Here is a 20,412-nt window from a genome sequence, read left to right on the forward strand (position 1 = left end):
GTGGGCTGCCAGGGCGCCCCGCCCCCGCTCCCCATTGGCTGCCTCTTCGCGAGGCCCCGCCCACCGCCCCTTCTCATTGGCCGCCGCGCGCCCGCCCCGCCGCTCGCCCCACGGCCCCGGCCTCCCATTGGCGCGCGGAGCTGCCAGTCAGCGAGGAGGCGGCGGGAAACGGTGCGGGGTACGGGGGGAGGAGGAGGCCGCGGTGCAGCCGGGCGGGCTGCGACAGCGCCTGCCGGCCGCGCTACGTGCCGAGAGGCGGGGCTCGTCCCCGCCCCCGCCGAGGGGCCGCTCTCCGCGGGGTAACTCCCGCGTCGGGACACGTGGCAGAAAGAAGGGGCGGGGCGGGCGGCCGGGATTCCTGAGCGGCAGCTGCGCAAGCGCAGGGCGGGGAAGGGGATGTTGGGGGGGAACACGACGCGTGACGCATGCGCGCAGAAGGGAGGGGAGGGGGGGACCGCGGCGCGCGCGGGACGTGGAAGGGCGGGGTGCGCATGCGCAGCTGGCGCGCGGGGCCTGCGGCTCGGCACGTCCGCGCCGGGCGGGGGCGGGGGGAGAGCGAGGTGGGGGAGGGAGCGCGCCGGGGGTCCGGGAGGGCGGGCAAGGCGGCTCCAGCCTCCTCCTCCTCCTCCTCCTTCTTCTCCTCAGGCCTCACGGAGCGCGGGTGCTGAGCCGCGGCGCTGCTCCGCTCACTGGGAGGGCACCATGCCGGGGATGGCGCGCGAGCAGCCGCAGGAGCCGCCGCCATCTTTGACGCCGCCCCCCCCTTCGCCTCAGGCCGCCATCCCGGGGGGAAGGAGGGCAGCAGCTCCGGGCTCGGTCACGGGGCGGCGAGCCAGGCGTGCTGCAGGCAGCGGGAGGCCGTGGCCCGGCGCTCGGGAGCGTAGTGAAGCGCGGGCAGGAGGAAGGAGGTGAAGGCGGCGAGGTCGTGCTTTGTCCAGCCGTGTCTGTCCGCCAGGACGCTGTGGAGGCTGCGGGGGGAGAGGCGGGAGAGCCGCAGGAGAGCGCCTGGCAAAGAGAGCGTAAGCACAGAGCCTTCGTTATGCTTGCGAGACGGGGAGGCGACCGCTCCTCCCGTCATACGAATCATCCAAAGCATCCTGAAGGATCTCTTCCTTCGCCTTAGAATCTTGCTCTCTGTAAGCTTCACCTGCGCTGCCCTTTCCAGGTTTGGCTCCTGGGCATTTCTCAGATATCGTCTTTCCAAGCTAATGTTTGGTGTCTCCTTGTCGCTGAGTACTTCTTAGATGGGAATGTGCCAAGAGTGAATGAAGTGATCCCCGAACAGACATGCCCAAACCATTGCTGGTTGTTCCCTTTGCCTATCCGCTGCAATCCAGAATGCACTTGGCCATTTCAGTGCCGTAATGCACGAGATACTGGTGTTTAATTTGCTTTGTGTCTGCTAGATCTGTGAGGCCTGGAAGATTCCCATTATTGACTGAGAAGGTGTCCTTGCACCCACAAGTACATGGTGTAAATGTAGTGATTCAGGTCATAGAATGGTTGGGGTTGGAAGGGACCTTAAAGATTGTGTAATTCCAACCTCTCTGTGATGGGCAGGGATACCTCCCGCTAGATCAGGCTGCCCAAGGCCCCATGCAACCTGACCTTGAACGCTTCCAGGGATGGGGTGGCCACAACTTCCCTGGGCAACCTGCTCTAGTACCTCACCACCCTCATCATGAAGAAATTCTTCCTTATATCTAGTCTAAATCTGCCCCTCTCCTATCTACACCCATTGCCCCTCATCACATCACTACATGCCTTTGTTAAAAGTCCCTCCCAAAGGGAGGGACCCAAAGTCTTGTACCCCCTTCAGGTACACAGTTTGGTTCACAAGGAGAACTAATATGGAACAAGAACTAGTTTTGACTTGTTTTTTTTGAGCACCATAGAAGGAAAAAGCATGAGCAAAGGATCTGAATGTGGAGGGAGGTGCTTGTTGAACTGCAGCATGGGTGTAGCGCTTAACATTGAATGAACTGTGGGTAGGCTTGAGGCTGTATGGGTGGTGAATGAGAAAGCAGAGAAAGGATAGTAGACTAAGTTGCAGAAGGATGGAGTCGTATGTTGCCTTGAAGTCTAAGACAAGGATTTCAAGCCTACTTGGTCAAAGGGAAAGGAAAAGGCGAACATAAAACGAGACTTTACAGCTTGGTCAGAAGACTAAATATAGCAGCCACATTGGAAGGATGAAAGGATATGAGTCCCGTTCTTGATCATCATTGTTCTCTGCCAGTGAACGGGTGAAACCCAGCCAGTTACGCACTCTTCAGCCTTCCTGGCAAGTAGCTATTTCCTGTCTGTATTTCCATTCTCTCCAAATCCAAAAGAGAAAGAATGGAAATGTTTTCCCTGGTGGGTGTTTATGACCGTTTCTCAGGATTTTGCATTCATCCTTGGAATGCTCCTGGATTGCAGACCTAGGCAGGGCAGGGGGCGTTACTGGGTTTTATGAAATCGCCACTTGTGTTCTGGCCCTGCTCATAGCCTGTGTTGTGTAACATAACTTCTGGGGGTTTTCAGTGTGGACTGAGTAGGAACTTACCAGAGATCCACAGTGGTTTTCAGATTAAACTTCCTTACTCCGATTCTTACCTGGCCTGCTGAAAAATTTTGTTGACTTGTTCCAGGAGAAAGCAATTTTAGGAGGAATTCTTCCCAGGAGTTCAATAATACGAGCAACGTGATCTAGGCAGAGAGAAAACAGATCTAGATATGAAGATTGTGATGGTCCTGTCAGTGAAGTGAATAAAACTGATGGAGTCTTACCATCATCTCTGGAGAAATATTTCCCAGGTTGAGGATCAAATAGACGCTCCCCAGTTGCCATTTCAAATGCCTAGAAATGGAGGAGCACTGTTAACTCACTAACTTACCTGGAGTTTTTTTCCCCCTTAACTGATAGTACCAGTTTCCCTTGCTATCACATAAAACTGATCCTCAAACATGGAAATATTCACACTGCTTTGATCCGTGCCGTGGTGGAACAGCACTTTTTGAAAAGCAGTGTGCGCCCAATTCGGTCAAGTCTATGAGTTAACCTACATCGAATGTGAATTACTTTACAGTGTAAAATCTAAGGGTGAATTTTACCGGCAGCGTGCTTCCAATCCCAGGTGAGAGAGCGCAGCCAGCCCCTTTCTGCTGTCAGCACAGAAGCCTTGCTCCCCATGCAGGAGGAAGGGGTGGGTGCTGAGGATACACTGCCCCTGGCCTCTTGGCATCAATCACTACCCATGCATGTGCGGCATTGTCCCTTGTCCTACCAGACAGCCTGTGCTCCAGATATCCACAGGAGTGCCATAGTCTAATCCAAGAAGCACTTCTAGGGCACGGTATGGCTGGGTCTGTATCTCCTTGGAAAAAGGCTTGTACTGAAACAGAAACAAACTCTCGTTGGATACTGTCCACAAATGAGTAACAGCAATGCTTGTGGTCACAAGTTTCCTGCACAGCAAGGAGGACACTGGGGGGCAGAACTGAATCCGTGTCCTGGACACCACGTGGCATGGCAGGCACATTCTCAGCCCCGCTGACAGCAGGACGAACTTGTCTCTCAACATTTCACACTGAACAAGGTCTTGGATTTCTGATTGTAGGGGCTAACTGCAAGCTAAAGAAACACCCGAAGCTGATAGTGTCTCCAGATGTTCAGTGGCCAGCTCTGAGCTGGGGCTGCTGAATATAACCCCCCCTAAAATTGGAATCTCTTCAGCATGTTGAAACAGCAATTCAGCTGTAAAAGGATAGGCACATAGGATAGGATGGAAAAAAGCACATGGCATTGTGCATCATCATGGGATTGAGATTCTGAGCAAACTCACTGTCCAGCATGCGCTGCCCAGATCCGCAACTTTCACTTCTATGCTCATTAAATCAGATTCTTCCAATTGATTGCCAAGATCACCTCCTAGGTGGAAAGGACAGAGAGAAATCAGATCTTTCCAAACCAATAGGTGTGTATCACTTCAGTAGTGGGAGGTATGCCCGCCTTTAAAATTTTTCAGCCTAAAAGGTCCTAAAATGCTTTTTATCATCAATAAAACGCCACCTCTGTTTTCTGTTTTCATATGGCCCCAGAAAAGAGTAATTTTGGTTTACTGTTTTACAGTCAGCTGTCAGTCTATGCCTACAGTCTATGCTTTTCTGCTCCAAGCAAAAGACTTTGTCACTAATCTAGCATTCCCGGATTGCCCCAGAGTTTGAAAGACAGAACAGCACCGTCATGGGAGAAATTCTCATGGGAAGACATTGCGAGGATAATACAAAGGGTGTAATTGCTGGGAGATGAGCTGATCTCTTGAGAAACTCTCTAGCCTTATGTCTTATTTGATATTCACATCATTCTCTACAAATAAATTATGTCTCAAGGGCCTTGAAGTTCAGCAGTACCTAGGCATCTCCCACAAACCTCAGAAACAGAGGAAGTAAAGAGCAGAAGCATCATACAGTTTTCTGATCAAACCATTTTGTATGTAAACCTTTCAGTGGCTGAAAACACCAGACCTAAGGGAACTAGTCTGTGCCTAGAGCTCTAAGAATGAGCTCTGAGGCCGTGGTGGGGCTGTTAACAGATGCCCATGATCTGTTTGTCCTCCATACAAACCTATTTAAGGCCACGTTTCTGTAGGTGCCTTGAGTAGCTGCTCAGCCTGATGTTTGTGTTAAGCAGAGACAGGAGAGGCCTCTTAGCAGCGTCAGCTGGCTGTACTGTTCCATACTGACTGTTGCAGGAGATGGGAACCTTTCCTAAAACATCTGTACATGCTGTCTCTCCGTTTCTCTCCTGGAAACAAACATGCAAGTCCCCTTTCTTGTTAAAAAAAACCCTGGAGTGCTCACCTGGTCCCGTTACCTTCAAATCTGTTCTCTGGCTGCAGTTGAGCACATCAGGCAGAAGCCTTTGGAGGCTTTTGTCACGTCCATACAGCAAGATGTTCTCTGGTTTGATGTCCGTGTGGATAATGCAGCAGCGCTTGTGCAGAAAGTGCAGCCCTGCCAGCACCTGGACGAGCAGGCAGCAAGTCACATCAGCAACACAAGGGTCCCCACTGCCTCCCCGCCCCAGAAGCTGTCAGAGCACTCAGGCACAGTGGGTATGCAAGTCATGGATGTCCTGGTATTGGAGAAAGGGGGCACTAATGATGACTGCAATAAATTGTTTCTGTGTACTGAGTTCCTGGTACTAAGCTGGAAGTGCAGCCAGCAGAGCGGTGGCTCTGGGGTGTTGGGGTGGCTCTGGAGGAGTTCTGTGGTGAATGAGTTTCATCACACAACACAGCAGGAGGAGCATGTGCCAGAGCACCACATGCCTACCATGCTGAGCGACAGGGCCTGAGGACCTCAGTGGCAAACAGGCTGTTTGGGGCGTGACATGGCACAAGACAGCATGAAAATCACAGAATCACTAGGTTGAAAAAGACCCACTGGATCAGCGAGTCCAACCATATGTGGTTGTTGGCGTGGATGGGCAAGTCCAAAGAGATTGAAAGAAGACAGGACTACAAGGAAGCATTACAATCCCAATGCTGAACTTTCTTCTGAGAAAACACTCCTGTTCATATGGCTGTTATGTCCTCAGACCACTGTGCCTTCCTGCTGATACGGCATCATCACTCCAGTGGAAGCTGGGGCTGGTTATGAAGTGATGTGTCACAGGGCAGGAGTAGTCCCATCAAACAAGGGAAAAAAAGGAGATGCAGCATAACCCAGACAGGAGGAGGGAGAAAACATAAGTGTGTGTGTGTGTGTAGACTTAAGGGCAGTATAGGAGAGCCATGTAGGGAAAGAACAGCTTATGATGGAGCAGGGAGAGTCTGGCCTGTCACAGAGGAGAGATAAACAATGTCTACCAGAGAGAAACAGTTGCTATCAGAAATCAGCAACAGCAAAAAGGCTATGAGAGATTTATATATTTTTTAAACACTCTGGTCAGTCATAAAGGGCTGGCAAATATTCTCTATATTATCAAATTCTATTCTTGGATGAACACCAGCCCCGGGGAAATACCAACCTTAAATGGTAACTGTGAAACACGGGAAAAGATTTAAATAGCAAAACTGGAATGAATCAGAAGGAAATGCTGCCCCAGCACTGATCTGAGGAGGAAAAAGATTCTGCAATTTTGCAATTAAAGTAGATAAGGGAATGGATCAAGCAAAAGGCCTGGGTGTGAAATGGGGTACAGGGATTAATGTGACTATATTTTTGTGTGATTTATTCAAGTGTTGGTGGAACTTCTTTAGAGGAAGAAGAGGCTGTTCCAGGAAATATGATGAAGGAGGAAGCATTTTTCTTCCTTAGTATCCCTAGAAAGGCAAGAATCAGGGTAGCAAATCTTAATCTTGGCAAGTGCGCAGATTTCTGATAAATCTCAGCCTGAGAGGCAAAATGTAATTGTAACTATTCTGAGGCCTCCTTCAGGTTTCCCATTCCTTAGCTATTCCCAGCCAACGCATAAGAAACTCAGTTTCACAATCTGTTTGATCAGCACACCACATCCTTACAGGGGATGAAGAAACAGTTGGCTCTAAGCAGGAAAACCTCAGTTTGGGTGGAGGACCAGCCAACCGAACTAGCAATTTAGAAAGCCCTAGAAGGACATCGGCACTGTGGCAGACCTCGAGCAGCCTTTGGTGGCACCATGCAGGAAGCTGCAGGCCAGCCCCAGGGCCCTGCTGGACAGGGGGAGATGCTGAGATGAATGCCAGCAGGCTGGCATCGCTGCCAGAGGGAAATTCCCAGGGCAGCGGGAAGGCAGAGAGAGACATGGTTTGCTTACAAGAAGTGTACCTCTGGCAGGCTGCTTGTTCCTGTGCTACTCCTAGGAGCAGCAGAACTGCTGGAGTATTCAATGGTGACTGACATGGGAACAGCAGTGCCACCTCTGAAGCCCTGGTGCAGGTCTGCAAGCCACTGACTCTTCATGGTGGTGGTCCTGACTCCTTCCCAAACCTGCAGGCTTGGACAGGAACACACAGTGCTCCTGTATTAACGGGAACATGATGGCTTCCTGCTCTGCATTTTTTTTAATGTTTTCTCTCCTCCTACTCAAAAGAAATAGTTACCATTTTCCTTAAAGAAAAATGTATGCCTTGAACACTCAATTCCATATCGTCCCTTTCTTTACAGGTGCAGTCACAGAGTTGATGGCAGAGGACCCCAGGATGCAGACTACGGCCTGTCCCAGCCAACAGTGCCCAGGTGCCCTCTTCACCCAGTTCCAGGTAAGTTCTCACCTGCTGTAAAGACTTTTTCACAAAAGGCAAAGGCAGTCCCTGGGCTGTGTAGTTATTCATCAGACATCGCAGGGAAGGACCCAGCGCCTCAAATACCAAGCACATATGTGGGAAAGAGTCAGGGTTTCAGTAACAGAGAGAAGATGCTGCCACCAGCCTTTTGCCCTTCACCAGAGAAGCCAAAGATCCCCTCACTCAACGTCGCCCCTTCAGCCACTCCCATGTGCCCCAGTCCAGCTACTGCGCTGCTTATCCCCCTCATGGAAGCACAGTGCTGGGTTTTACACCATGCTGTGACTCTCCAAGGCAGGCCCAGGCTTTGCCGACCCAGAGCTGCAGCACTCCCAGAAGAAGGATATGGAAGCCGTTCTCTCCAATCATTCTGAAGTCATCTAACAAACAGACGATATTTTCTCCTGCTCGGTCCTTCTTCTTCATACCGCTCACCTGAGGGGGAGGATTCCAGGAAAGGTGCAATTATAGGCATATGCACAAGGACAACTTGCACCCGTTTTATCCGATTCTACAGACTTTCTCTTCCAGGAATTGGCACTTCATGACAAATGCAATGAAAACAGCATCAGGAAACCTAAACTCCAAACATACAAGCAGAGTCTGTTACCAAGGAATGAGTTTCTTTATGTTGTCTTGCTCTTGACCAGGTAGGACCATGACGTTTGAATAACTCGAACCGATCCTGCTAATTGTGTCTAGCAAGCTTTCTGCTGGTTATTCTATCCCACGCAGACCCAAAAAGTGCTCCTGCTTGTGCTGGAAGGGGATTCCCCCAAGATCACAGCTTCCTGCTCCCAGCAGCAATGGCTATCCATTCCCTTTGCCCTTCTGCAGCCCCTGCTCCTTGTCCTAGGGCAGAACTGGCTATGTTCTGCTGAATGGAAGGTGTGTCTTTCAGGGAGAATTACTAATAAACTAAGAGTAATGCTGACACCATACATGGGATTGTGCTGACGTGTAGAAAAGCAGCTCTCTGAGTACATTAAATTAGTGCCACTTGTTAGTATCTCTTGCTCATGTCCCTTTGGACAGGGCCTACGGATTTACAGGTGCAAACTAAACCTTTCTCAAACCTGTTGGAGAAAGGCCTTGGAGTAATTTGAAATGCAAAATGTAATGGCTTTTACTCTTCTAAAGCTGACGTAACTTTGTATTTAGGCAGACTCCAAGATTTGTAACCATGAGCTTTCAAGAACTAGCAGGTCAAGCCACCTTCAAAGGCAGCTACCTGAGACCCAGATACAGGCATCTAATTACTACATCCATTAGTGAAAACAAGAGAAAGCTTTCTTACTTCAGAGATTTATTGTAAATTTGTTACATCCTGCACGGGTTTTTTGCAGATATTTCCTTTTACTTCAGTATTAGTGTTGTCGTGGAGCAATGCCCTCTGAGCTGGGAACAACACAGATACAGTGGGCATACTCCCATCTCCTGCTTAGGAACAATATTACCACTTTTTTTTTCAGTTGGTTTTCCACCTTATCTTTCTGCAGGTTCCTCCTGCTTACTGGATTTTGGTCTCATCTGAAAAAAAAAGGCTGACAGGGCAAGTGGGACACAGACACCTGTCCCAGGAAGGTGCCCATTTTAGAGGCCACTGCTGAGCCAGGGTGGTTTCTTTGAATTCCCTAACTTTTTGGGTTTTTTTTCCTGTTCCCCACCTAGCTTCTCAGACTGAAGGGAGAAGGGATGATGAGCCCAATATACAGACCCGAATTCAGTTGGCCATCACCGAGGAGCAGAGTACAGAGCCCCAGAATATACGTACACAGCGGAGGAGAGCGACCTCATCCTGTGCAGCTTCAGCAAAGCCTTCCCTGCTTTTCAGGATCTTTACAGCCACGTGTTTCTTCCTCCTGGGAAATGAATCACAGCTGCCAGCTAACACATGCCAGAGTGGCCCTAACCGGTAGCACCTCCCCTTTTCCCAGTCCCACAGGTATGGGCTCTGCAGGGAGGGATTTGCCCTCCTGCAAGCAGCCTTGCTTTTGGTCTGCAGCATTCCAAGCCCGTGGGCATCTCTCCTGATGATGCTGCCAGCATCTGGCAGCACAGCTGCCCCAGAGACCAGCAAAGCACTGGAGAAAAAAAGGCAGAGCGTGGATACCACAGGGTCTGAATGAGAAGAACAAGGGCTAATCCCACCTCATTTATGTTCTTTAGCTTCTGGGGAGCAGCTCTGCTCATTGCACCCCACCAGTCTCGCTGCCAGGTTTGCCTTGTGCTCCTGTGGGAGGGGCTGTTCCTGCCCAGGAGCTCAGGCACCCCTCTGCACCTCCCCAAAAGGTGATTAGCCCCTCACCTCATGTCCTGGCACAGCCAGACGGTGGCAAAGGCACCACAGCCCAGCTTGCACAGAGCCTGGTATCGCGTGTTGAACACCTCTCCTTCTTGCACAGGGTGGTGGCCTCCTGCAGGGACCGTCACTAAGAGACATTACTCACATCTCTAAATGCTTTTAGACTGAGAGAGCAGCTGAGGGTCAGCCGTTCTCCCAGAGGAATGGGCCGACAGATCCCGGTGGCCTCCTCTGGCCTGGGAAGAGCCTGGCACAATCTCAGCTTTGGAGCGGAACACCTGGGGACTGACCTGGGTGCTGGGCTGCCAGCACCTCCTCCTGCATCTGCTCCTCCATCGCCCAGCAACACAGCAGATCCTGGCACAAGGAGACAGAGGGAAGCCGGGACGCAGGATTGGGATCACATGGATCTTCAGTGCTTTACTCCTTTAAAGAGAATTGGAGAGCTGCAGGGTAGCTGAACTGCTGCATACCACATACATTGATCTGCACAGCTCCGGTTCCCTCTTCTTCATCTGCTCTCCACTTGTCCCCTTCCTTCCCATGTGCTTCATCAACCCCTGGAGCTGGGATGTTACAAATGCTTTTGGCACTTTAGGGATTTTTTTTTTGAGAGAGTTCAGAAGAGGAAAGCTGGCAGGCTGGGACTGGGCAGGGATCCTGGTGGTACGCAGCCAGGGCCAGGGCTAGGGCCAGGCTCCAGGTGGGAGTCTCAGGTTTCCCTGTGCCCAGGATGGATTTTCAGGGGCTTAGCCAGGACTACGGGATCCCCTTCCACAGCCACAGCCAGGGAAAGCACTTGCTCCCTGTCCCCATCACAGCTGAGGAAGGGACACATCTGGTCTTTCGCTGGCAGGAGGAGCCTCATGCTGCAGATCGCTGCAAAGCAGAGCCTGCGTTTAGACACTGCAGTGCTGCACATCTGCCTGCAGGCCAGACTGAGGCACAGGTTTATCGCTGACTGTCCCATGACACTCTAGTGATAGGCTTTGACCGAGGGGGAGGCTGTTCCCAGAGTTTGTTACTATGACAGCCCAAGGTACAAACACCCAGACGGTGCAGACAGACTGATGCAACTGCTGTCCCCCGTGACGTGCAGCACCGGTCACCTGAAATAGCAGCTCAGAGCCCATGTTGCTAATGGAAATGTAGATGTAAACTGCCAGAGCTGGAGTGCTCCTGCCCCTGCCTTTCATAATTTGGAAATGTCACTTGCTGTAGAGCCAAAGTTTCAGACTAACACACATTGCCAGAGCCTGTGACAGGTGATAATAACCCCAGCAGACCATTAGCATGGGTAGAAATATAGACCTTTAAATCCCTCGAATCAGGTTGCTAAAGCTACGACCTCATCTGCACCAGAGGATTTTCAGAAATAGTTAGGGTCGGCTGGTGGTATTGGCAGCGGGACCCATGCGACAGGGAATTTTCTGGGACAGTAAAATCTTGCAGGTGCTGAGACAAGAGGTGTGACTTCCTCAAAAGGCTAAAGTTCCTTTCTGCATGCTTGTGCTTGTTTCCCAGCACAGCAGCCAGAGGCAGCCTTTGAGCACCCAGCAGGCTCCCAACACCATTCTAAACAAGGGTCAGACTGGGCTCGAGACTCCAGTCCTGCGAGGGACAAGCTGAACCACCAAAGCTGACATTACTGCCTTCCTGGAAGTCTTTACAGTGTGTGAAAGGAGCTCAAAATCCCTCCCCCTCCTTATATTTTTATACCTCTTAACTGTGGCATTTACACTGTTCAGAATTAGCCTCTTTTAGGCATAAACTTTCAGGATGCTGCCCGTCCATACGGGCACACTTTTCAGTGAATGCTTACTAGCATCTTAGCTCTGAAAGGTGAAATCAAAATTCGCCTTATTTGTGCACAGACTGGGAATATCTGTTATTTCTTGTGCTCCTGCACCACCAGAATCTACCCAAGCCCTCTTCACTCACGTCATTAGGACAGCAGGGGATGATCTGAGAACCAGGCAACAGCCGTACAGCTTTTCTAATATTGTGTTGCTCATAATTCACTTGCCAAAGGAAAGATCAGGAGCACGTGGAGATAGAATTAAAACAGCTCCGTCCCTAGGTGGGTTTTTATGGTAATAGGAGACTTCTGTGGGGAAGAACTGTCACCATGGCCCAGTGGTGACCAAAGACAGATTCAACCGAGTGTGAAACACATCCTAGTGCAAGGGCTGATGGAGCTTTTGAGCAGCTCACCAGGCTGTGGTGTCATCCTTGCCATGGAGGTGAGACAGGTCCATCCTAGTACAAGGCTTCACTCCATCCACTCTTATTACGTGGCTGCGCTGGTAAAGGATGAGGAGTGTTGCTATGCAACTTGGTACAGGAGATTGAAATGTACTTTGCTGAGCTTTTTGATAAATTGCAATCAATGCTTTAAAATTCTTCATCGTTTGATGTCCTCATATTAAAAACAACTGTTGTTTTGCTTTTGTCATTCAAAGCTACATTGTGCAGAACCTACTGGCTTGCTGCAGACCTGGACCAGGTCAGAGAACTTCAGTCCAAACCACACACCTGTCCTGTCTGGTCCACAAGAGCCACAGGAAGGGAGCGGTGCTTTGCCTCTAGCCTGGACAACACCTGACCTGCACAGAATGGCGTAAGGAACTTCCCACCTCTATCATGCCTTATAATCCTTTGACATCTGGAGTCACAGACCTCACCAGAGTAATACACACCTTCATCTCATGCCCACACACAGACCTGGCAAGCCCTTGCTAAGCACTGCATCCCTGCAAGTGGCAACATGCAGTGTAAAAGCAGCCCCATTGGCGCTGCGCAGACTTACCATGCAGCAGCTCACAGGCAGGGCACACTGCTCCGGTTGTCATCTGGCTCGCTCTGGAGCTCCCCAAAGTGAGATACCAGCTGGTTCTGCTCTTCTTTTAGTCTGCTGCTCGGGAGGGGTGTCCTTGAGCAAACCAAACTCTTCTGCATCGCTAGATGGACGTGGTGAGGAGCAGGCCAGGGTATCGGATCACAACACTGCTTCTGGGAACAACTTTGGCTTTGAGATAGAAAGAGACCTAGGACAGCTGCAGTGGATTCACTTTACTGCTGGCCTCTCCCTGCCTCCCTGGCAGCAGGTCTGTCAGCTCCGCAGTCTCCACAGCAACTATTTATAGAGGGAAATTCACAGCTTTACTTCATGAGATGAAAACAAGAGAAATCCTTCCCCTCTGCTCCCCCAGACCCAGAATCTAGGGAGCTGCCTGGCACTTCCCACTGCTCCCAGCAGTGCGTTGGCAGGACTTGTGGCCCGGCCTGGCTGCTGTGGCACCACATCCTGCCCAGCCCAGCCATCCCCAGCCTGTGCCTGGCAGAGAGGGACAGTGGCCCCAGCCCCAGCTGTGGCCCATGCTACCCAGCCCGGGGCACCCCAACCTCCCCCTGCAGTGCCCACATGCAGCCAAACACAGTCACAGAGTGATGCTCCCGTTTTCACAGAAAACCACAACAGCAGCATCCTCCAAGCAGCCCTGCCCCACTGAGGTGGAACCCTGGCATCCCAGCTCCCACACACCACTGAGGAACAAATGGCCACACACAGACAAAAATCCCATTTTTCTCTCCCGGTGCCGCATGCTGCAGCCTTGCAGCAGAGCTGGGATTGCCCCGGCCTCCCCCACGCTGGGGCCCTGGTGCTGCACAGCTCAGGTTTCCTCGCTGAGGCTGCAGAGACCAAGCCCCAGCCCTGAACCAAAGGGTTAACGCTGCCTAACACGGCTCTGCTGCAGATCCAGGAGGCCAAAGGGAGGTCGGGGCCTCCCAGTGCGTTTCTCCCCTTGCTTGTGCCCCTCTCCTCTCACCTGCCTTCCCAGCACTAAAAATACCGAGGGAGGGGGCAGAGGCTGCACCAGGCTGGGTGCTGAGCAGGCAGAGGACAAGCGATTTGTAACCCCTAAAAGGCCAGCAAGCGCACAGACATAGAGAAAGGAGGGACGAAGGGGGTGACATTACATAGACAAGAGGGGGTAGAGGCAGACTGAATCCGAAACGCTGCTAGCAAAGGAGGGAAAGAAGGATCGATGGGCCATGAGCCAGCTTTATGGCTGGGAAGAACTGTGCAATTAAGTTTAAGAATTAAGTTGTTCTGCTGGTTCTTGCCTTGCACTGGTAGACAAGAGCCATCGACATAAACCTGCCTTAAGCCACCCCCTGCCCGCTCACCCAACTGTGGAAACCACAACCAGAGCTGTACGGTGCCGCAAACCCTACAGCCCTGCTCCGCAAACTCATCTGCAAAGGGAGGTTCCCTGCTCCTGCAGGCAGGGATGGTGTCTGAGCCCTGGAACTGCAGAAGTGCCGCAACGCAGGAGCCAGCAGTGGAAGGCGGCACAAGGTTATCTCAAAGAAATGCAGGAGGGAAAAGCCCCACGCTGCTGGCACAGCTCCCAGGTCCTGGTGCTTCCACTTAGGAGGAAAAAAAAGAGATTAATAGATTCTGGGCAATTGCATCACCGTGTAACACAAGCATGACACAGGTTGTATATTAAAATTTATTGAATTATTGTGTAAGAATTCTCTTTATTAAAATCATTTGAACTCTAAACTGATTATTTACAGACAAAACCTCTTGTATCACCAATAGATTCCTACATCTCAGAACAGTATCTACAAACAGTTATTACACTATGTAACAAAATTCAGATTTTTTTTTTCAAGCTTTTTATATTAATTATTAATTCCAATTTGAGAAAGACAGTACCTCGGGTACTCTGAGCAGAACTCAGGGTGTGGCAGGGCATAAATGCAGGTCAGGCCATACCGTAACAGACAGAGAGACACCAAGTCACAAGGCTGGGAGAGGGCAGGGTCACCAGGACAGAGGACTGGGAGAGAGACAATTAGAGCAAACGCACTGGGTGTTCTGGAAACCAAAAGAATCATCCCAACAAGAAAGGCACAAAAAAAAAGCAGCATCTTGCTGCAACCGGGGCACACCTTGAAAAACAAACGGCATTCCACTGAGGCAGCAGCATCCAAGAACCCTCTATTTCCATTAAAAAAAATTAACCATCATTTCTACAAAAGAAAACAACCAAACCCACTTCCAGGTACAACCTAAATTTGCCATCAGACAGATGAAAGCAAGTGCTCTCACATCTACATTGCGTGGGTGCCAGCTATTCCTAGTCATGCCAACGGGAGACACATTCAAATACACCAACGGACATTTATCTTAATACTGATCAGTTCTTGGCGTTTCATCCAGACCACGGTGAAAGCAAGTTTCTTTCTCTGACTGCAGTACTAAATAAATCTTACTGCCTGCCATTCAGGAACATCACCTGTTTGAGAATACAATTAAAGCAGCAACGCTTCCTTGTTACGCTTTAGTCTTGCAGAAGGGGAACGGTCGCTGTGGCAGGGCACTCGCAGCTAGTGCCCACAGAACTTCCTACTTGCAAGAGAAGAACATCCAGAGAGGATTCTTCATCCTTCAGGAGAATCATCCGTCTCCAGAGCGTCTGACAAGCTGGTCATGGAATCAGGCCAAGACTGGAAGAAACTTGGAAGGATCATGAGAAATAAATAAATAAGCGTTCCCTGCAATAGGGAGTTTCATAATAAAACCTATTTTGTGCAAATTTAAATGCAACAGAACCCTGTTGTAGTAATGAATTTTGCCACAGGAGAGGGGCATGGACGGAGAGAAGAAGGGCCATGCCTACACATCCAAGTTGATCCCAGCGAGGGGCCTTCAGTGCGTGTCCGCAGTGGGAGGAGGATGCCGGTATCGAGTACACCAAGGACAGATGGATGGGAAGAGATGGGCACTACCAGCTTTCCACCCTCACAGCGCCTCCTGTCCAGCTACGCCAGGACAAGCTCAAGATGTAAAGTCAGTCACTCTCCTATGTTTAGCTCTATTTTAAAGTCTTGATTATTGCTGTAATAAAAGCAGACTTCCACAGATACACTCTGAGAAAGTGGATCATTTCCACAATCCAGGAGCTCTACTGAGAAGCAAAGAAGATGGCAGAGCCCACCTACCCCATGGCCTAAGTCAGCCTCTGTCTCAGACACCCCGTGACTCCAGTCACTAGGATTCCAGAAAAGCCACCAAGTCCTCCTCCCTTTGCCAATGTGAGTTGGATTCAGAATGAAGCCCCAAGCCCCCCTCTTCTGGGAAAGCACAGAGATAATTCTGCAAAAATAGGTGCAGACATTAACAGCCTAAAGAGCCATAAATCCGTCAGAGAGCCTGTGGCTCCTGGCAGACGCTCAGCAAGTTGGAGAGGCCTCAACCTATGCCTTGCTGCCTAGAGGGGGAAGTCCATCCATCAGCACACAAGGGGACAATGCTACTCTGCTACCATAACCACACCTGCCTCAAACCAAGGAATCACCTGCAGCTCCTAAGGGACTGGGCTTCCCTAATGTGCATTGTATCTGCCTTTTCTCATCTGCCAGTCCTTTCCTACAACCAGCTTTTTTTTGGGGGCCAATTTAATCAGATTTGACCAAGACAGAGGTTTTAGAGATGCTAAGTTCCTATAAGTTTTAGGAGGCAGGAGTAAGACCAGGGGGAAGAGAGGCAAACTGTGCCCCCCGTCTCTGCCTGGAAGCACCTGGCCAGCTCACCTGCTCCCTTCATACAGCAGGAGAGGAGCCAGAAATCGCACAGGGATGCTGGCACATAGCGTACCTGGAAATACTGCTGACAGGGAGTGACAGGAGAGAGCTGGCTTTGTAGCAAGAAAGGCCAGTGTTAGATTGTTGTTATATTGCTCAGAGAACAGTCTTGCAATTGTGCAGCACTCACACAAAGCCACAGGGCTGGAATTACTGCTATTTGCAATGTAAAGAGAGGTAGGGAGAGGATCCTGCCCTGTTTAGCTCTAGCCCCTCCTGGCCCACACAATCACCACCTCAGAGAAGTGACAGAGAAGTCAGACCGGTCAACCTGCCCCAGGCACGCAGGACATCAGCCTGGAATAAGCAGCAGGGGGCAAGAACAAGTAGGGCACCCTTATAAATAGGGATTTGCTCCTAGAAGGACAGAGGACTCTGCTCACAGGGCACAGGAACCATCCCAAGCGCTCTCCAGGAGGCAGCAGCGAGGAGCTGCCCAGGAACAGCGGGGAACTAACTGTGCTTGTGCCTGTTCCAGCCTCTCCTTCCTTGCATGAATCATTCCTGTTTGCAGGACACCTGGTGCTCCTTGGGAACAACACAGTTGTGCTTCACGGCTTCCTTGAGTTCACAGCTCGCCAAATAACCCTTCTATGTGCCACGACAGGAGAGTCTGGGAAGTGAAACTGTGAGTAAGGTGTAAGGCAAGCCTAACAGAAAGACACACAGCTAAGCCTGGAACTGAGCTGTGGAGAAAAACAAACTGCTGTTACAAAAATGGAGACATCTACGAGTTATCCCTGCAGACAAAGCAGTGGAGAAAACTTTGCTCCAGTGCTGACAGACGTTTGTCAGTAGAAGTGCACAGAGATGCTTCTCCAAGAAAAGCTTTGTCTCAAAGCCACAACATTAAACATTCTCCTTTAGCATTTAAATACATTAACTTTCGGAAGGTATTTACAAGTCCAGTTCAGAGCAGCAGAACAGCCAGACACTGGAGGAAAGGGAAGTGGCACAAGGCAGTCGTTGTGCTTTTCCAAAGAGCAGGGCAACCTCTGACCACAAGGAACCAGGAAGACTGATCCCAAGCTGGGTCAGTGGAGACTGAGGCGAGTCAGAAGCGACTCTCACATGCTGAATTTGTCCTGAGGGAAAGGGTGAGGGGGTGCTGTCCATTTACAGTAGGCCCTGGGCAAGCGTGCATGCTGGTGAACACGTTACATCCAAGCAGGTGTCACATACAAGCTGTCCGAGACCAGAACATTAGGGAGCAAGAGACCTTCACCATCGGACGCTCTCCTTCTATATCCAAAGCTGGAGGAGACATTGCTGCAAGCAGTTTCTCAGGTAGGATACTGCAGGAGTGCTCGCTAGCCCAGGACAGAGGTTAACCCGGCCGTCAGCCTGGGGAAAGCTTCCTAAACCCCTGCTCAAGCGAGCAGCTGCAGCTGGGAAGTCTCCCAGCATTGGAAAGGGTGTCCATGCAAGGCCGAGGACTCCACAGATACGGTGCTCAGTGCTGTCACCTGGCTCTTCAAACAACGTTGTTTGGAAACTTGGCACATTCATGTAATATCTGTAGGAAGGACCTGTGCGGTCCCCCTGACTGCCAGAGGAAAACCAAAGTTTGGGTGGTTTTGTGTTGTTTTGCTTTTATAAAGAAAAAAACTGTAAAAAAATATTCTCTGAGATGCAAGGACGCTTGTACTTTGTACTGCCTTGGCCATCCCCATTCATGTCACCCGCAGGTTCCTTGGAGAGCCTGGTTCCGATGGCAGCAGGACACCCTGTGTATAGGTAGGATGAGCACTGTCCCCATTCAGCCAGGGGAGAGCAGTCTGTCTGCGCTTGTCACAAATCTGTGACTTTATTCTCCACAGCTGCTGCAATCTGTTGAAGTCTGTAGCCGAGCTGCATCTTCTGTGCCGTTGGGTCTTCTTCCAAAGCAGTAATGATCTGCAACGAGACAGAGCTCACTGGCAGCCTTTCTCCAGTACACAACACAGTCAACCAGCTCAACTCCAGGCACAGTGGAGAGACCCAACCTGGAATCCAGTGTACTCAAGAGTAGAGTATGTATAGTAATTAATCTCAAATTAATAACAAAATAAGTATTCTAGATTTGTTCTAATAACTTATGAACTTCACAGTGCAAAAAGAATGCTAAACTTCTCACTTGAAAATGGTACCTTTGGTAAATGAATCTGAACTAACTGCACTTCACTTTTAAGTAGAGTATTTGGATACTGGAATAAAAAAAATCCAAAAAAAAACCCAAAAAACCCCCAGACAAGTGTATACAAAGTCCAAACAGCCTCCAAGTTAGAGATAAGCTCTTTTTTATGATTTCCTCCCTCCCTCTTTGATAAGAATAAAGGCAACTTATGGCATGGAAGTTATGCCCGCCAAGGAAACAATACACAGGATTGTAATAGTCTGGCTGCTCTTAATTATTAATTTTCAGAGTTTTTTTGGTGGGATGGTAAAAGGAGAAGGACATTTTCTTACCTCTTGGAAACACACACTCACCTGGTCGTAGTACTTATTGATGTATTTGTATAATTCATGTAGAGCCACCAGGGAATTGAGGTCACCTGAGTAATTCTGAATAAGAAAGGAAGTTAGAGAAAACCATAAGACACCTAACAATTGTTCATCTAAATTCTGCATCCTCACAACTCATTAGGAACTGTGACTGTTGCACAAAGCAACAGGAAAGGCAATTCACCAGTAGTCCCTAGGGAGGGAAAAAACCCCACACGTACTTCTTGCCCTGCGTCCTTGACCACACTTTTCTCTTCAGTGCTAGCTGGGCAGACCCTCACCATCCTTGTGGTGCCACAAAACAGGGCAGCCCCTGGGAAGGGTCAGTCTGAGCAGCACTGCACACTCAGCTGGAACAGCTCATCTTCACATTACTAACTTTCTTTCAGACGCACAGGGGAGGGGCCGGGGTGACTTCTGAAAGAAATAGTTTTATTTACCCGTGACAGCTCAGCCAGGGCAGAGTTCATCTCCTGGTCACTGGCAGAGATGGTCTGACGAATGTCTGCATAATACCTGCACAGCAGTACACAGGCCATTAGTGTATTGTTTCTCCTATCCTCCCTGTCACTGCTTAAACTATGACTCCACACACTCATTACGTACCTTTCCACCATCTGCTTGTAGCGAGGAATGTCCCGGGCATAGAGCAGCTTATTGATCGGAGAGTCCTTGAACATCCAAAACCAGAATTGATTACAAAAACCCCACAATCCTTTATCGTGCCTGGGCTGACCTTAACAGGTAACACCAGCACCGCTATCCTCTGTCAGTCATTCAGGATCAGGAACATTTGTCCTCAGCATGGAAAGGCACTTCAAACACTGGGTTCCCTTCTAGTAATGCAGTCTGAGGAGCCATGAGATGTGTTGGAGAAGGGATGTCCAGCCCAGCCTGGAGCTGGGTGGTCACCAGCATGAGATCACACTGACTATGGCTTTGCATAGCTGATTCCTGAAATCCTCCAGAGATCTCTACCCACCCCATTGCTGTTGACCCGTACTGGGCTGCTGCACCCTCAGCACGGGGCAGGCAGTGGTGATGTTTTCCAATGACCAACCTGAATCTTTTAAGATGCATCCTGTGACTTACACTGTCTGCCACAGCCAGCTAGAGTTTATTTCTGTCCCTCAAGTAGCTGTTAAGCTGTAAATAAAGTGTACCCCTCAATGACTTCTTTTGTACGCTAAACAAAACTGTCTCCTTCCTCCTCTCTTCCCAGGAGCCCTCACTGCGTTATCTCTGCAGTGGCACAGGGAACAAGGAGCAGGCGTGGCATCCCAACAGCTCTACGTAGGTATTACTGCCTTCCTGGGGCAGCACTGCTCAGCTGTCTGTGCCAACCATGCTCCTCTCTCCCTCTGTACTCACCCGCCCTAACTTATGGTCAGCTATTGTACAGGAGTCCATGAAGGTCTGCGCAATCACCAGGAGCACAGCATCTACGTTATCCGACGTCTGCACATCAAAAACAAACTGGGGATTCTTGATGATGTTGATCCAGAACCGCAGGGGCAGGCTGCAGAGAAAAGAGCAGCGCAACAGGGTATCAGCAGAGATGCTGAAAGATATTCTGCCCATTGCTGCATCTCCCAGCTTCGCCCTCCCAGCAAAACCCGCTTTTCACACCACGTTCTGCTGCCTCGCACTCCCATTTTGCTCCTCCTCAGCAGGCAAAGGTGGCTGTCACTTTGCAAGTGATCAGCTCCA

At 50.2% G+C, this 20,412-nt stretch overlaps 2 protein-coding genes and 1 long non-coding RNA gene across 5 annotated transcripts in view; 1 reads left to right on the forward strand and 2 right to left on the reverse strand.

The window, feature by feature from the left end:
• The first annotated feature begins 195 nt into the window (after positions 1–195).
• On the forward strand, positions 196–7,399 carry LOC138725011 (uncharacterized). Its single transcript, XR_011338170.1, has 3 exons — positions 196–299; positions 956–1,019; positions 7,135–7,399. It is a non-coding gene; the product is annotated as an uncharacterized lncRNA (long non-coding RNA).
• LOC138725010 (SRSF protein kinase 3-like) lies at positions 788–12,451 on the reverse strand. Its single transcript, XM_069865482.1, has 12 exons — positions 12,368–12,451; positions 9,849–9,915; positions 9,562–9,670; positions 9,028–9,115; positions 7,601–7,688; positions 7,242–7,348; positions 4,846–5,008; positions 3,828–3,913; positions 3,270–3,377; positions 2,773–2,842; positions 2,599–2,691; positions 788–1,005 (listed from the first exon to the last, which is right to left on the reverse strand). The coding sequence occupies exons 1-12, from the start codon at positions 12,368–12,370 to the stop codon at positions 818–820; spliced, it is 1,170 nt and encodes a 389-aa protein (XP_069721583.1). The 5' UTR covers positions 12,371–12,451; the 3' UTR covers positions 788–817.
• A 3,771-nt stretch (positions 12,452–16,222) lies between these two features.
• The window catches only part of PLXNB1 (plexin B1), a 62,796-nt gene continuing 58,606 nt past the window's right edge, over positions 16,223–20,412 (reverse strand). For all 3 annotated transcript variants that reach the window (XM_069866309.1, XM_069866310.1, XM_069866311.1), the window contains 5 exons: positions 20,074–20,221; positions 19,309–19,373; positions 19,143–19,218; positions 18,688–18,762; positions 16,223–18,114 (listed from right to left, as the gene is read on the reverse strand). In XM_069866309.1, the coding sequence (XP_069722410.1) occupies positions 18,010–18,114; positions 18,688–18,762; positions 19,143–19,218; positions 19,309–19,373; positions 20,074–20,221 (469 nt within the window). In that variant the 3' untranslated portion in view covers positions 16,223–18,009. The remainder of the gene's footprint in view (positions 18,115–18,687; positions 18,763–19,142; positions 19,219–19,308; positions 19,374–20,073; positions 20,222–20,412) is intronic.

This window comes from Phaenicophaeus curvirostris, chromosome 11 (assembly GCF_032191515.1).
Source record: "Phaenicophaeus curvirostris isolate KB17595 chromosome 11, BPBGC_Pcur_1.0, whole genome shotgun sequence".
Taxonomy (NCBI): Eukaryota; Metazoa; Chordata; class Aves; order Cuculiformes; family Cuculidae; genus Phaenicophaeus; species Phaenicophaeus curvirostris.

Bases quoted from the DNA above. Each gene is read 5' to 3' on its own strand.
- LOC138725010 (XM_069865482.1), bottom strand. The intron at 7,349-7,600 runs ATATCCTTCTTC...ACTCTTTCCCAC, and splicing joins GATTGGAGAGAACGGCTTCC to ATATGTGCTTGGTATTTGAG. The intron at 2,843-3,269 runs GTAGGACAAGGG...CTCCATTTCTAG, and splicing joins TCTGGAGCACAGGCTGTCTG to GCATTTGAAATGGCAACTGG.